This window comes from Hipposideros armiger, unplaced genomic scaffold (genome assembly GCF_001890085.2).
Source record: "Hipposideros armiger isolate ML-2016 unplaced genomic scaffold, ASM189008v1 scaffold_235, whole genome shotgun sequence".
NCBI classification, from domain to species: domain Eukaryota; kingdom Metazoa; phylum Chordata; class Mammalia; order Chiroptera; family Hipposideridae; genus Hipposideros; species Hipposideros armiger.
In genome coordinates, this window is record NW_017731585.1 from 1,103,436 (window position 1) to 1,120,278 (window position 16,843).

General features: G+C 36.7%; 1 protein-coding gene across 1 annotated transcript in view; it reads left to right on the top strand.

The window, feature by feature from the left end:
* Nucleotides 1-16,843, top strand: part of PARG (poly(ADP-ribose) glycohydrolase) — a 145,680-nt gene that overhangs the window by 75,889 nt on the left and 52,948 nt on the right. The window contains 3 exon segments of the mRNA XM_019655059.1: nt 6,751-6,830; nt 10,526-10,586; nt 15,623-15,698. Of these exon segments, the coding sequence (XP_019510604.1) occupies nt 6,751-6,830; nt 10,526-10,586; nt 15,623-15,698 (217 nt within the window).

Genomic DNA, 16,843 nt, shown 5'->3' on the forward strand with positions numbered 1-16,843 from the left:
TCTGGCATCCCAAGCCAGTTCTTAACCATCGCGCCACTCGGCCGGCCCATCAATGTAATATTTTTTAAAGGGAAGACAAAGGAATGTTTATATTATTTGGCTAAAATAATATGTTGTGAATGTATTGATAAAGTTTCAAATTCTAACCATTTTCCTAAATGATTACTCCCTCCATCACCTACACAGATAAAAACATTGTAAAATCATCTTGTCAAATGATTATCATGTTTTTCTTCCCTCCCACTCCTCACCCTCACCCTCCCCTTCCTCGGAAAAGGTCTTTCTTTTTTCACCTGAAAATTGTCTTTCTGGCATCTATGGATGGAATGTCAGTTGTGCCATTCTGGTTTTGTCTTCAAAGTTGACTGGTGCGTTAATGCCACTCTTTTAGTTTACTTTTTTGATGTTTTTTCTTTAAAAACTTTTTATTTTGAATTAATTTTAGACATGTAAAAAGTTGCAAAAATAGTACTGAGAATTCTTGTATACAACTTACCTAGCTTCACCTTATGTTAATATTACTATGTAATTATGCTAAGTAACATACTATGTAACTGTAGTAGAATTATTAAGATAAGGTTAAAATAATACTATTAACTGAACTACAGACCTTACTTGAATTCCAGCAGTTTTTTCTACTATATTTTCCTGTTCCAGGATCCCCCCAGTTTGTCCATTGCATTTAGTTTTCTTGTCTCCTTCACCCTGTTCCCTAGATTTTCCTTTTCTTTCATGACTTTGACACTTTTGCAGACTGCGCATCAGTTATTTTATAGAATGTTCCTCAGTCTGGGTTGGCTGATATTTTTTTCACAAATGGAATGAGTTCATGCATTTTGGCAGAAATACCACAGAACCGATGTTGTGTTCTCAGGGCGTTATATCAGTGGGACCATGATGTTGGTCAGTCTTGTTATTGGTGACCACCTACCTGGCTGAGGGGTGTCTGCTTGGTTTTCCACTGTACAGTTACTGACGTCTCCTTTGGGATTATAAATATCTTGGGGGAGATACGTTGGCACTATGCAAATGTTTGCCTCACATTTCCCCCCACTAATTTTAGCATCCGTTGGTGGATTTTGTCTGTCACAGTTGTTACCGTAATGTTTGCCTATTGTGGTTTTTCTAATTCCATCTTTCCTTCTGTATTTATTAATTGGAATTCTGTTGTAAGGAAGAGCTATCCCTTCCCTTTCCCTATTTTTTATATCAGAATGGACTTACAGATACTTACTTTAGTCTGAGTGAAAATTTAACATTGTCGTTTATTTTGCTTCTCAAATTGTTCTAGCTTTGGCCATTAGGGCTTCTTCATGTTGGCTTCTGTGTTTTTGTAACAAGCCCCCAACCCTTATTTTGAGCATTTTTACTTTCTGGCCTCACCAGATGTTCCAGGCTTCTCTTACATTTTTCCATGACTGAACTCTGGAAGCAACCATTGTTCCAAGGATCCCTGGTTTCCTTTATTGGAGGGTGGTATTTAGAAAACAAATCTGGGTGTTCATGGCTGCTAGAATGGCATTGTTTCTAATGCCACTTTTTATATGGGCAGGATTTCTGACAACCCCACAAGGCAGTGGAAATGGATTCATGATTCTTGGCAGTGACATGGAATGTTACCACCAAAGGCATGCTTTTTAGCTTTCTGAAATTTAGAATGCTTCTCTCTCTTAAGATGGGAAAAATTCTACAATTTAACTGATTAGTACCTAATGTTAGCTTTTATTAAAACCAAGACACAGACACTTCAGTACACTTGTTGCATTTATTTTATTTGTTTGGCAAATGAAAGCATAGCAGATGACTTAAATATAAGAATACTTTTAGACTAATAATTCTTGGGCTATATTTTTAAGGCTTTCAAACATTAAAATATCAATGAAAACTTTTGTTATTACATCCAGTTACTCTCATCAACACGGAGAAGCGGGGCAATAAACAATGAGAAATAATGTCGCCTATGCAAGAGAATTTCTTTAAAATCCCAACAAGTTGGTATTGGCTGATGAGTGAGGAGAGGCATTCAGGGTAATTTCTAGGTTTGTACAACCGGGAATGTGCTGTTAGTTTTTTCTCCTTTTCCTGCTGTTCCACCTACCCTATTTTGTTGTAATATTGTTTGTTTAATCCTTTCTGTGGGACAGGGATCTTTCTGTTCTGTGTTTTTGTTTGTTTCATTAAATCTAATGCATTGTAGGCCTTCAGTAAATTCTTGTTTAGTGAATAAAAATAAATTTGAAGATGAAACATTTGAGAAGTCAAGTGACTGATGAGTGGCCAAATGCTAGGACCATAACTTAGACTCCTCGTTCTCAGTCTACTGTCTTTTACTTTTCAAATTCATCTTATTCTTACGAATTAGGAGGCGTCTTATTCTTTTTTTTTTTTTTAAGATTCTGTTGGGAATTGGGGGAGGGGAACAGCGTTGGGGAATCGGGGAAGGGGAACAGACAAGTTGCTGTCCATTTGTTCTTCAGTCTAGTTGTGGAGGATGTCACGTCACTGGCCCATGTTGGTATTGTGATCATTGCGCTCTTCCCGGGTGAGGCAGTCGCTCGCCGGCCATAGGATGGCCTCTCACGGCAGCTCACGAAAGCGCACACCTGCTGCCAACCAGCCCCACTGCAGCCTATGCCGTTGCCGACGACTCATGGCAGCCCAGCTCCAGGTCGAGCTGTTGTTCACCATCTTAAGCTGTAGAGGGCGCAGCGTCACTGGCCCTCATGTGGGATCCGAACCAGGACCCTACTGCTCAGAGCTGGCATCCCAAACCAACTCCTAACCAACGTGCCACTCGGCCGGCCCCTTAGAAATAATTCTTGATCTGTAAAATGAACCATAGCCATTCATGAGTCCAGAGTGACCACGACAGATTTTAACTCACAGTATCCCAGGAGCATTTTCATCAAATACGAGTTTAAGTAGGTCTGTTGAAGACTTGAAACCAGGCATAATGTTGTCTTCCTGGCTGATAATGTTCTTTGGTCACCAGAACATTGAAAATAATGAAGTCAGGTAAAGCCTGTGGTTTTAGGGACCCCTCAGTAGCCAGGATGTCTGTACTTGCCTCTCACTGAGATGGTATGTGTTTTAATAAACCTAAACTAGTGACAGCAGGAATGACGACTATTTGTAATCATTGATGCAGTGTATTGACAGCTCGCTTTGAGTCCCTCTGTGGAAGTTTCTAGGTGGGGATGCTCCTATACTAATAGTTCACTGTGAGTAAATGACTTATCAGCAGAACTGGGACTTCAATACTGTCTTCTGTTCAAACTCTGTGATCTTGCATTATGTCTCGCTTCCTCTCAATTGTTCTCGAGTGCACTCCAGAAATGGAAAACAACCAAAAGTTCCCCCTTTTTTGTGTGGCTTATGAAAGATCGAGTACCTAATTTGATGAGCCATTTGGCAAGCTGATTATTATGGAATGTTTTGTTGTGTTTTCTTTTTTGCATAGTTGCTATTTATGATTATATTTTCTGGCAGTTGGGAGGGTGTGTGTGTGTGTGTGTGTGTTAGTTTAATCTCAGAAGAGGTATGACTAGCTAGTTGATTGAATCAGAAAAATGGATAAGAGTATGTGGTGGGAGGCTGACGTCAATAAGTTGAATAAGTCTTTTTAAATTTATTGTTGTGTTCTTCCAGCGCTGCTTAGTTATGTTAAATACTGTTGACCTTTTCCCCTGCTTGCCTTTAAGGGCCTAAACATTCATAGAAAGGCTTCCAATGTGATTAGCATTGATGCTTCTAAGATTGTGTAGGAACTGATGGTCAGAGATTAATTGTGGGCTGCAGCAGTGGTCAGCCCAGGAGCCTCTTACATCTGCCTCTGCCTGGATTGAAAATGTTGTTGGGGCCATATGGCAGAGCACTTCACAGAAAAGCCAAGAATGCCTTTCTGGCTGTGTTCGGGTTAGCATTTGCTTTCATTTTAAAGTGGAGGTTATATATAGTGCTTTGGGCTTGATTTACTGTATACTGATGGGATTAATCCTTAACTTGAAATCACATGGGGTGTGTGTGTGTGTGTGTGTGTGTGTGTGTGTGTGTGTGTGTGTGTNGGTGTGTGTGTGTGTGTGTGTGTGTGTGTGTGTGTGTGTGTGTGTGTGTGTCTAGAATCCAATTCCAGTAATGTTATCAATATGCCATTCAGGGAAAGACTGTATAAACTATGTTTCTCTTTATGTGTATGGAAAGAAAAATACCACTTAATAAATATCTGATCCTTGATTGACTTATTCCCTTGAAAATAAAAAGTTTTGTTTAAAACAAAAGTGAGGTTGCCTGAATAGCTTTTTCTGTTTGCTTTCTTTAATAATCTGTAATTAATTATCATTCAGTTAAATGCCAGAATGTCTTCCCTACATGCAAAGGGGTTATTTTATGGCCTAGTTTATGTTCATGTTTACATTCATGCCTGCTGGCTCAAAATACGCCTTGAAATATACATACCCAGGACCTGAAAATCTAAATTAAAAAAAAAAAATTGATGTTGAGAAGTGAAAAAATTGGATGGTGCTTGATTATTATGAGTTGACCTCCTTCTCTTATTCTCCTCTCTTTCTTTCAGTGTTTGTCTGAGTGTATTTCTCTCTGTGTGAGTTTCTGTCTCTCATACCCTCCCTCTGACTCCAGCCCCATTTCTGTCAATCTCTTTATTCTCTATTTCCCTGCTGTATCTTTCTCTTTCTTCTTTCTCCGGCTCCATCCTCAGTTCCTTTGTCTTCCTCCTCCCTCCCAAAAGCTGTCCCTCAGATAATACATCACATCATTCTCTCCACACTTCCCTGCTCCATCAGGAAGATGAGGAAGCATATTTGGTTACATAGTGATTTGAAATTAGGCTTTGGAGCAACGAATAAACAGAATACGTTGAGATTCTGCTTCATTTGTAACTCTAAGGTTTGGACCTGCCAAAAACACTGGTACTCATTTGTGGTGGGTAATAATAACAGCCACATAATCTTCCAGGAAAGTCCATATCACTAGGTAATAAATCTACAGTCCCAGGAGGCTCCTAAGGTGAATAATTTGTCATCATGGTTATGAAATATGTGAACTTTTATGTGATTTTATACACAGCTGACCACATGTAGACGCTAGGGACACTTTTTATGTTTGGGGAAAGTATTTCTTAAGGGCAACAGCCGTTTTCTCCTCACACTGCAACGTTCTCTGTAAGAGGAGCTTTTTCCCCTTAATTGAATTGTGTAGTACATCAGTTCATCTCAAGGGAAAGGTGGTGTGGCTGCCTTCATATGCATTAATACTGCTTCCCTCTACTAAGTAGTAAACCTAGAAAAGGATTTTGCAGTGGATCCCAAGGTATTCATTTAGTAAATCATATTTATTTCATACAGGATGTTTAACTAAACTGCCAAGTGGCTTCTTCATTTTGACTATCATTTTTATTTAAACAAACTCTGTTTTGGTTGACATATTGCAGAAGAAACCAAGCCGAAACCTGATTTTTCAGAGATAATTTATTTCTACAAGCAGTTAGATTTTTAAGAGTATTTGTAATAAACATTTTAGAAGAATAATTTCTCTTAGAAGAGTGAAAATTATCATACAGGCACTCTTAAACTATTTTTAAAAATTAAGTGGATTTTAGATTTGGTTAAAATGCTTTCTGACATTAGTATTGTTTTCAGGAAATAAGTATTCAAATAAATTGCTTTCCCAGAATTTCAGATCACTGAAAACAGGGTCATTTGAAATCTGCATTTCCTTCCCTTTTCCTAATTCATTTCACTTGCTCAATAGGATTTTCTCATGGAATTAACTTCTTCCTCCCTGCATAGTTACATAAGCTTGCTTTTCTAATCATGAAAATGTTTACCCATTTTGGCACTTACTCAAGTAAACTTTTACTTGAAGGGTTTCAGGTTTTAAAGCCAGGGTGATGGCTAGAAGCAGATGAGTCATACCTCATCATTTATAGCCACAGAATTTCTCTGTAATTTTTAAATGCCTTTGGGAAGCTAGATATTTTGCCTAAAAGCATGCTTTTGTGTTTGAAATCTTTTAGAGAGCTACTTGCTCAGATCATACGCTTTCAAAGCCCTGCTTTTCTTTCCTCGGGATAAATTGCATTATGTGTTACCAATAACAATGCCACGTCATTTCAAAGAAAACTGAATTAAGTAGTGCAAGTCTAGGTTGCTGGAAACTAGATGATATAGGGTAGGCACTGTTTGGTTACCATACAGAGGATGTATTGGTTTGATTACCAAGGATTGGCTGACCCCCTAGCATCTCGTCATACCCACTTTCATTGTCGTTGTCGTAGTAATTGTTGCCTCCCCTACTGCCCCCCAACGTAAAGAATCATGCAAGTTATTTTCAGATACCATTTTTGTTCAGTCATTTAACTACCTAGTAATACTGTGAATTATAAATAGTATTTGCCATGGGAAAATGATGGAGCATTAACTCACTGGCCTAATTGACTTTGGGGGACCAGATGGTGCCTTCTCCCGGGAGGAAGATGGATTGGAGAGACATGGTTGTTAGAGAGTGCCATCTGACTTGAACAACTTTTAAGAAGCCTGGTTCTAGCTGGTTTCAGTCCTCTCCAGATGCCATCTGAATCCAGACAGTTTCCAGTTCCCTGTCATTACAGAATTGCCTCCTGGGAGAATTACTTCTTTTATTACTTGGTAGCAATATAGATTTATTTTTTTTGCGTGAACCATTAAAGCATTTTAAATCATCCTTCACGCTCTTATTTTTGGTCTCTTTCAGGTTGTTTGAAGGACGTTCATCAAGGAAACCAGAGAAACTTAAAACACTCTTCTGCTACTTTAGGAGAGTCACAGAGAAAAGTAAATTCCTTTCATTCTTACTATAATTTTATTATCACTGATGGGAACAGTTCAGATCAAGAACATTTTGGGTTCAAAGTACACTTTCCTGCCCAAACCAAATAATTCAAAATTATAATCTAGATTTTATGCATATGTTGGGTATATACATAAATGTGTGCTGTGAACATCTGTGGGTTTTATATACTCTGGAATTAGACCAGTGTAACATACCCTAATGGGTTTTTGTGGAATAAAAACAATAAATTAATACTTTCAAAGGAAAGTATATTGACCAGAAAATACATTTGGGATGTTCTTTATTTAAAGAAGCATTGACTATTGCAATCCATTTATTTGTAGAAGTCAACCAATTCATTGTCTTCCCTCTCTTTTGTGCCCCCTTTAAACCCTTTTCAGAATTCTTATAAAACAGTGTTCGTATGTCTGTCTTCCTCTGTTGGCTCTCCACCATCTTGTTTTCACAGAAGCTAATTGTAATACCTGAGGCGATGGTGGTAAATATCTAACCAGGGCTCCTAGTGACAGCTAATTCTAGATTGGTATTGCCACCCCTATAGGTGGCCACAGATAAGTTTCTTAACATCTCTAAGTCTCAGTTTCCTCGTCTGTAAAGTAAAAGGATAATGATAATTACCTCATAGGGTAGTTGTAGATATTACATAAGAAGTTACATGCTTAATAAACGTTAGCTATTCCCAATGGCTGGCCTTTCCTGTAAGTCAGTTATAAAGAAAACCAGAACATCTCAAAAGTTGGCTTTTGCTAGGTCAGCTGTGGTCAAGTGAAATGAGTTCTTTTCAGTTCTGGTCATCCAGGTTGTAGGATTGTCTTCAAACACATCCCTGAATCATTTTAAGGTCATTTTTTTCTTTTTCCCTTATATTCTTCCTTTAGTAAGTGATCTCACTTATAGTGTACTTGGCATTTTTCCCCCTGAATGTATTGCTATTGGATGTTGCTCAGGTTTTTGGAAAGAAATCAATTATCCAAATTTTGAAATTTAAGGGAAAAAAATTATATGTTTCTTTGATAAAGGATTGTTTATGTCTTAGCTTATCAAGTTTTAGTTTTTTGCTCTGTACTGAATGAAATATTAAGAAAAATGAAGGCTTATTTGAGGACATTAAACCAAATTAGAATTTGTAATAATTCATTACAAAAATGAGTACATTTTTTGCTATTCCAGATCTAAATAGAATGAATTCCATTATTATACCTAAGTAATCTAGAATTTACTTTTCTGTCCTTGGAGTCAAATCATGTATATCTTCTCTAAAGGCTAAACTTCACTTTCTGCATTTTAGGGTTTTAAATAATTTGAGGAAAAAAGCTAAAATTTTGTTTTTTCAACTAGAAATTTATAAACCATTATAAATGTTAGGAATTAGTCACGCTGAAAAAAATAAATTGTAATTAGACATTTTGTTTTCTGGCTTTTTCACTGTACATGGTAATTTCATTCTTTGTAGAAATATAGTGAAACATGCTGTAGGTTTTCAGGATATAAAACTACAGACTTGAGGAAATACTAAATGGAATAAAAGAGGTTTGCAGTTTAATGATTATATAGAAATTCTGGAGTCTACTGAATAGAAACTAGAAATGTATTAAAAGTACCATATATTTCATCAAATCTAGGACATCATAGATGGTAAGAAGTGCCTTTATGTTGTGTACCATTAAGAAGGGAGAAACACTCAGGATGGGCAATCATAGGAGACATCTCTTACAAAGCTGGTACACCAAAGGTCTGTACCCTTAGTCTAAGGATAAATGAGCAAACTGCAAGCAGCAAACTGCAACTGTCAACCTTGGAACTGGGTAGAGAGGGGACAGAAAAGTCTCTCCTGGTAATTTGAACCACAGGACCCAAGTTTGGGGTCTGATGTCATGTTACCAGTGTGATCCACCGAAGTCAGCAATGGAGGATTTACTTCCAACTGACCTTAGGTTGGTGGTGCTGTCAGAGGAGAGTGGTAGCAGATGCACATCTTTTCTGGGAAATTTGACTTGAATCAGACTTCAGCAATGGCTAGACACCTTTACGATGAAGGATGTATCCCACTTTCAGAAATTTAATACATGGAAAAATGTACTTTTTAGAACTGATAAAATATAATTCCATCAGGACCAACTTCTCAGTGTTGTCAAACATCAACATGTTATATTTGTAATGAGGCTCTAGAGACTAAAAGATTTTAAAGAGCTTTCTGAATCAAATTGTTTTCAGTATAGTTTTACATAAAGTATCTTGTAGATGGAGTATTAAAAATTGATGATTCATATGCAGTGTATATTGTGATTTATTAAGGGAAATGTTTCATTAACCAAAATACCTTATTCTGGCATGGAAAGTACCTTTTTATGGAAGAAAGGTATAGGCATGCTCTCCAGGTATTTTTGTAATTAATTATATCTAAAGAGCCATGGTTTTCTGCCTTTTCTCTTGCTTTGCCAGTGGTGTTCATTATGAATTTCTTTTGGTCTCTCCTTGTATTTGTGAAGGACATTTAATGTTCTTATTTTGCTAAGTTACAGAACGATGATACTGATGTTAGTTTCTTATTAATAGAATTACTTTTCTAGTGTTTGACCTCTTACTTGAGAGTTTTAAATATGCTATCCGTTTGTCTTAAAGAAAGTTGGATATCTAAGGAATATTTTATAACTCATGTTAACAAAATTCTGTTTTCTAATACCACTCCATAGGATTTTTAAATTGTTACTGCTCGTGACTGAAAGAGAAATGTGGCATCATTCAAAGGCATGAAATGATTGCTGAGTTTCATTGGGACTCCACCACTGTTATCTCTAATAGTTCCTGACATATTTCTCTTTGCTTAAGAGCTTTTTTTTTTTTTTTAAACAAAAGAAAAGAGAAATGGCCTGGATTTTTTAGTTTGTTCTTTAGTTTGAATCAAACAAATTACTTTTGGCCAGCTGATTTAAGTTGTTGCTTTTGCTGCTAGTTAAAAAAAAAAAAAAGTAAACCTAACAAAAAAGGATTTTTTTATCCTCTAAAATTTACTGCATTTTGATCCTCATATGTACTGCTCCCTGAAAACTATGTCATCTTTCTTTTCAAAGTAATTCCTCCTTCTGGCTAAAGAGCCTTGTAAGCAGAGCAATTGCATATCATCTAAGCCCTGGATTTGGCTGTGTCATTTACAAAGACATGCCAACAATTTTCCTTTTTAATCCTAAACATTTTATTTCATTGTAAAACACATAAATAAGTATACATTCACCAGTTTTTAAGTGTAGAGTTAAGGTTTTTCTTTGAGAAGGAGTCTACAGAATAAAATTCAGTTTTGTCTTTATTGTATAAGCTACACCTATTATGCACCTTTTTTCCCCAATTATTTCTTAAAAGTTTATACAGTTTAGAAAATGTCGCTAAAAAGTACCAGCACTCAAACCCTCCTGCTGTTGTACTGTTGTTTGTATAGTTTTGTGTTTTGGTGAGGGCTTAACTATTTTATAAAATGAGTTCTACTGTAAAGCTAATATTACTTTAAATCAGTCTTTTGTTGTAATACAACACTAGGCTTGGTATTTCTTGATTAGTTTATAGCCCTTGTTAGACCATTCTTTTACTGAATATCTATATCTATATCTGTATCTATATATATAACCTTTTCAAAACCGAAACTTATTTTTGGGTGTGTTTTTTTCATTTATTGCTTTTGTAGAACCTACTGGATTGGTGACATTTACAAGACAGAGTCTTGAAGATTTTCCAGAGTGGGAGAGGTAATAATGATAAAAATAATCCTGGAATCTTAGAATTAGAAGGACTATTTTACCAAAAGAGGGTTTTATTTTACAGCTCCTGGAAAAACGGTTTTCCAATCTCTTAATTGCCCTAGTGCTAGGGAGTTTTTTCTTATAAGTGATCCGTTGATAGCCCTTGTTGTTTAGAAAGGTCGTGTTTTTTTAATCAAAGTCTGCAACCCTTTGACTTTTACTCTTGTGGTTAGTTTTGTCTTCCGAAACGAAGTCCTATTTAGAACTTATAAGGAGTGTCATGTGTGAAGACACTAATATTAAATGGAACAGCAATATTTTTTTTTTAAGATTTTATTGGAGCATTGGGGGAGGGGAACAGCACTGGGGAATCAGGAAAGGGAAACAGATAAGTCGCTATCCTTTTGTTCTTCAGTCTAGTTGCGGAGGACATCGCTTCACTGGCCCATGTTGGTATTGTGATGATTGCACTCTTCCCGGGTGAGGCAGTCATTCGCGGGGGCTCACGGCAGTTCATGAAAGCGCACGCCAGCTGCTGGCCAGTCCCACTGCAGCCTATGGCGTTGCCGACGACTCATGGCAGCCCAGCTCCAGGTGGAGCTGTTGTTCACCATCTTAGCTGTAGAGGGTGCAGCGTCACTGGCCCTCATGTGGGATCTGAACCGGGGCCCTGCTGCTCAGAGCTGGTATCCCAAGCCAGCTCTTAACCAACGTGCCACTCGGCTAGCCTGGAACACCAATATTTAATGTTCCTCCTTACCCACTTCTTTTTTGTTAGCGTTTGTATTTTATGACTGTTTTTTCCTGAAGGACAAGATTAAGAAAAGTTTTTCTTTAAATAAACTAACAAATAAATAGTAATTACCTAGAATTTGCCTGAGGGACAAAAATTTTGAAGCTTGGCTGTCCACATGTACTATTGGCAGATTTTGTGGATGTTGCTAATTTACTGTTTTTTTTCCTTATTACTTATCTGCAAATACCAAGGAGAATAATATCCAATCTGAGTTCATTCAGATTTCTTATTCAGATCTGAGTTCATTCAGATTCCAGTGCCCTGGAATAGGTAACACATTTCCTAATCTAGAGCAAGTCCCCAAAGCACTTAAAGAAGAATGGATAGACTTTTTCAATGCACGTGAGGACATGACCCGACATACTAAGTGCATATTTTGAGTGTGCATTCATGTTAACCAGTGCCTTTCATTTTCACTTTCTAATAATTTTATCATAGTTTGTAATTGTTTTGTTTGGAATTAGTGATGAAAGGGACTCACTCTTAAGGGTGTTAACTTGAGAAGGCACATCTGTTTAGGTAGCTTTTCCATGGTGTTTTCATTCATCAAAGATGTTTATTTGTGAGGTGGAAGAAAAACAAACTTACTAGGAGGCTGACTGCATGGTTAAGGTGAAGTGGATAAAAGATTTAACAACTTGAAGAAAAAAAAAAAAAAACAGAAACAAAATTGAGCCAGAAAGGACAAGAACATATACAGCATTTTGGAGTCGTGGCATGTTAGAGATGAAAGGGACCCCGGGAAGTCCTCTGGCCCAGCTGCCTACTAAAGAGAGCAATCAACTATAATACTGATGGCAGAGGCTAGACAGCTTCCATGATGGGAAATTCACTCTTTCACCTCAGTGAATTTTTATGTTATTATCTAATGTAACCTATTAGATAATAGATATTATTGTATTATCTAATATCTATATTATTATTAGATTAGATTAGTATCTCATAGTTTCATTCAGTAAAAAGTCTGTTTTCCCAATAAACCCCCTCTCCCCCATACTTGGTTCTTCTTTCTGGAGCTACAATAAATAAATATAATTTTCTTTAACATTCAACCCTCCTTCATGCATCTTAATGCTTTCTTGAGTCAGTCCACCTCTAATAATGCACACAGGTACATACTTAATTACTCATTTCTTCTATTGCGGATATAATAGGAATTCTAAACCCTTTAACTCTGTTCTTTACATACCCCAGGTCATTGGTCCTTCTTAACCCCAGGTCATTGGTCCCTCTTAACCCTCTGTCAGGCGCAACTGACCTTACAGATTCATTGCACACAAATTTTCAAATATGAAATACGTCTTTATTGTATTAAGTCACAAACACGACTGGCGATAGGATACGGTAGAGAGGGAAGATATGGAAATGATGAGTCATGATACTTAACAGTTAGATATTTGAAAATTTATGTGCAGTGAATCTGTGAGATCAGTTACACCTGACGGAGGGTTAAAACATGATGCCTAGAACTGAAAGTAACAATCTGCTTTGTTATCTGCCCAGAGGAGTACAGAGCATTACTTTTCTTAGCTGTTCTGTTAGTCTCTAATAGGAATTCAGATATTTTGTTCATATCACTTTGGTGTAGACTTTATAGATCATTCCAAGGGTTTGTTTTTAATTCAACTCAGGATCTCTACTCTGCATCTGACATTCGTTTGGTATTAATGTGCAAGGACACTCATTTGTACACTACCATCTGGGAGAGAAGGGATAGGTCAAAATGCAGAGATCTTTGAGGCTATTGTGTCAGTGAGATAACTTTGCCCCTAAGTAAGATCTAGATATTCCCCTTAACTTTAATATGCAGAATTTAACTGGTAACCTTTCTAAGTTTAAAAAGAATTTTTTGATCTCTGTTTTGTTTTAGCTACTTCATAAGTGAGTTGGTGAATGTAATTAAAATCAGTCTCCCGGAGACTCTACAGAACCAGAAACATGCATTCACTTAAAGAGGGAGAATGAAGAAGAGATGAGGGATGTTCCCAAGAGCAAGGGGCTGACTGGGTCCCTGGAAGTTTGAGGCTTTTCTGACTTCCAAGTTTTGGGCATGTTATAGTTAGTCTGTGATTATCAGCAAGTGCCTTAGTCAGGCTTAGTTAATCACAGAGAGCCAGATAGGCTATGTCCTGGATTCCTGGGGCAGTGCAATGGAGGATTTGCTGGGGCCAGAAGGGGAAACTTCTCAGGAGTTTGGAGGATGCTTTAGAAAAAAAACCAAAAACCCAGTTTCTAGCAATTTTGTAATTTTATTGAGAACTGTTGACAACTTCAGTCATGGAACATCGATGAGGACAGTTGCGATTTCTGTTTTGAAGTCCTGACTGCCAAACCAGAGATTTCTGGATCATGCTTCTTTATCTTTTTAGTGGTATCCTCACAGGTGGGCTCCCTTAGAATAAAATAGCTAGGAAAAAAAAAACAAAGGAGTTAAAAAACCAATCTCATGGTACTATTTTCTACAAGAGATTTGGAAAGTAATTTTTCTAAAAGTATAGCATACTTTTTTCAAATACAGATATTTTCAAATCTTTCTTGCTTCATTGACTAGCCTTGTGCAGGTTACTTAACTACTTTCTGTGCTTTGTTTTCCTCTGTAAAAGGAGGTAGTGATAGGGCTATTGTGAGGATTAAATGAGTTCACACAAATGAAGCTCTTAGAACCTGTAATGAATTAGCTTCTGAGTTTAAGGTTATAAGTGTGTTGGACTGAATGAAGCTTAGCCAGAAATGTATTTGGACTCATTGAAACCAGGAAGAAAAAGCAAACCCCAGTAAGTAAATAGTGCTTCCCCAGCTAAATTGTTTTTAAAAGTATATAATTCCCCGCTTCTCCCAAAATTAATGCTACCCTTATATAAGTTAGGGGTTTGGATCTCATCTGTTACATGCTATTATAATTTATATTTTTTTATTCAATAAATAATCGGGGAAAAAGTCTATTAAGGAAAAATATCATCAAATGTTATTAATAAAAAGGGAATTTTTTTTAATATAATGTAAGTCAGATAAACACTCTTAGGGTTCCTGGCTGGGTCTGAAAATTAAAGAGACAAAGACACATTAACAGGAGCAAAGCATACACATTTATTTGATGTTTTACATGACATGGGAGCCTTCATAAGGAAATGAAGACCGAAAGACATACACCTCTGTAGTTTTATGCTAGGTTTGATGACGATTCAACAGTCATGGAGGAATAGGATGGGTAAAGTAGTATGGTATAATTGTAGAAAACTGGAGGAGACAGCATGGCCTGTTTGGTAGAATTCTTCTTGGGATCTCTTTATCTTCTAAGATAAAGATGCTCCTTTCCTCTGAGGATAGGGAGGGTACCTCTCACAGAGAGTACTATGGCCTGTCTCAGGAAAGAAGCGGCAGGGGAGGCCCAAGTGACCTTCCTGCTTCTACCGTTTTCTCAAATTTCTTCAGCTTTAAATATTCAGCATGCCAAAGTGCCATATTTTGGGGGTAGTGTGTCCTGAACTCGATAAACACCTTACACTAAGGTGACAATGGTTTATGAAAATGAAAGAAAATAATTGTGACTTACAGATACTAGGTTCATCTGTCAATTTTGTTAATATAAAAATGCCATAGATCAGAATTTCTGTGGCATGTATTTTCATCAAGACATCCCCCATATACACACGATGATCAAACTAGTGAAAATGCAGCCCATCTGAGAATCATATATGATTTATTGTCAAATTTTTCTATATTTTTCCTTAGATTTCCAACTGTAGAGTAATAAAAATTTATAGATCTTATTTTTTATATCTATATTTTGAGAAGTTTTTCAACTCTTGAAGAGGAGAAACTTTGATGTTTTGTAGGTGAAAAACAGGCGTCAAACCAGTACATTACCTCATTTTAATCTAAGTATGTATTCTTGTATATTTGAATAAGAAACTGTTTGGGAGAGCCTATACCAAGAAAGAATGTTAACAGTAGGAATTTGTTTCTGGCTTATGAGGTTTGCCGTGGTTTCAATTTTTCTTTTATAGCTAATCTATATTTTCTGTAGTGAAATACCTGTCATTAAAAAAATAAATAAGGGCCGGCCAAGTGGCTCAGTTGGTTAAGAGCTCGCTAAGAGTTTGAGCTCTGAGCAATAGCGGTTTGATTCCCAGCCTGAGCTGAGCTGCCGCTGAGCTGCCAACAGATGGCAGGATGGCTCAGCTAAAAAGGAAATAAATAAAAAATTAAAAATAAATAAATAAAAGAATATCTTTTTAAATTGTAGATGTGAAAACCCCCTGACTCGACTCCATGTCACTTACGAAGGTACCATAGAAGGAAGTGGCCAAGGCATGCTCCAGGTAGGTGCAGCAGCGTGCCTGTGTTTGAGACTTTCTTTTGTCAAGCTTCTGACAGCAAAGGGAATTTGAAAAGCTGTTTATTTATCTCCTAAACTGATTTAATGCAAAGAGGCATGATAGCAGAACGGAGAAAAACACCAAACAGATCATCTGGACAGCCTTGGTAATATTGTTACTTGCCAATGTACGTTCTCTGTTTCTTACATGTGCCTCTTTAAAAAGCCTTTTGACAGAAAATCCCAGGATCTGGACAACATCAGGCCTCTTGGTTCAGACACAGTGTAGATTGACAGTGGAGGAAGTTCCCAGGGTATGGTCTTGACAAGCTGTCACCTGACAATTTTGTTCTTTTTCTTTAAAGGCTCTTGCTCTTCCCTAAATGATGACCAGCTTGAGATGTTTTTCTGCCACCAGCCTTGTTTAGGTCTAGGAGGCAGTGGTCTAAGACTGATTGATAAGAAAGTCCTTTCTCCCATATATAATCGTTTTAGACACGTGAAACAGCTATGTTTGCTGTCTTTTCCCTGTAGTGTTGTCCCATCTGTCAATCTTTGTTAGTAATCTGTTACTGCCTTTACTTAAAAATATATATATTTTGAAAAAGGAGTTAACAAGTAAAACACCCTGTATAGCTAGCTTTAAATTGATGTAATACCTAACCTGAACTCATGTTTTCCTTTTGCTTAATAGTAATTTTTAAAAAAAATTATCAGAGAGAAAATGTTGGTGGATTTTGTTCTTATCCCATTTATAAGAGCATTATAATCTCAGTTTTCTTTGAAAGAATCTTGTATATTATATCACTTATACTGGAAATGTCTGATTTTTCTTCTTAGATCCTTATTTGATACATGTATCCTATTAGAAGCTAAATAAAGCACTTAAATGAAAATGGACTGATATGTGTGAATAACAGTGTTTATTGTAAAATCACTAGACTGATTGGCATTTGGCTAGTTATAGGATGCTATAAGTGCCTAATGATACAGATTCTTTTTAGAATTGCCTTTCATTTAGACATATTTGTAATTGAAATCTTATAAATCACCTCCCAGTGACTGAGATTAGAAACAAAAATACTTAGGATAACTGAATTAATATTTGTCCTATACTTAAAGTTGTTGTAAATGTGTATTTAATCAGTA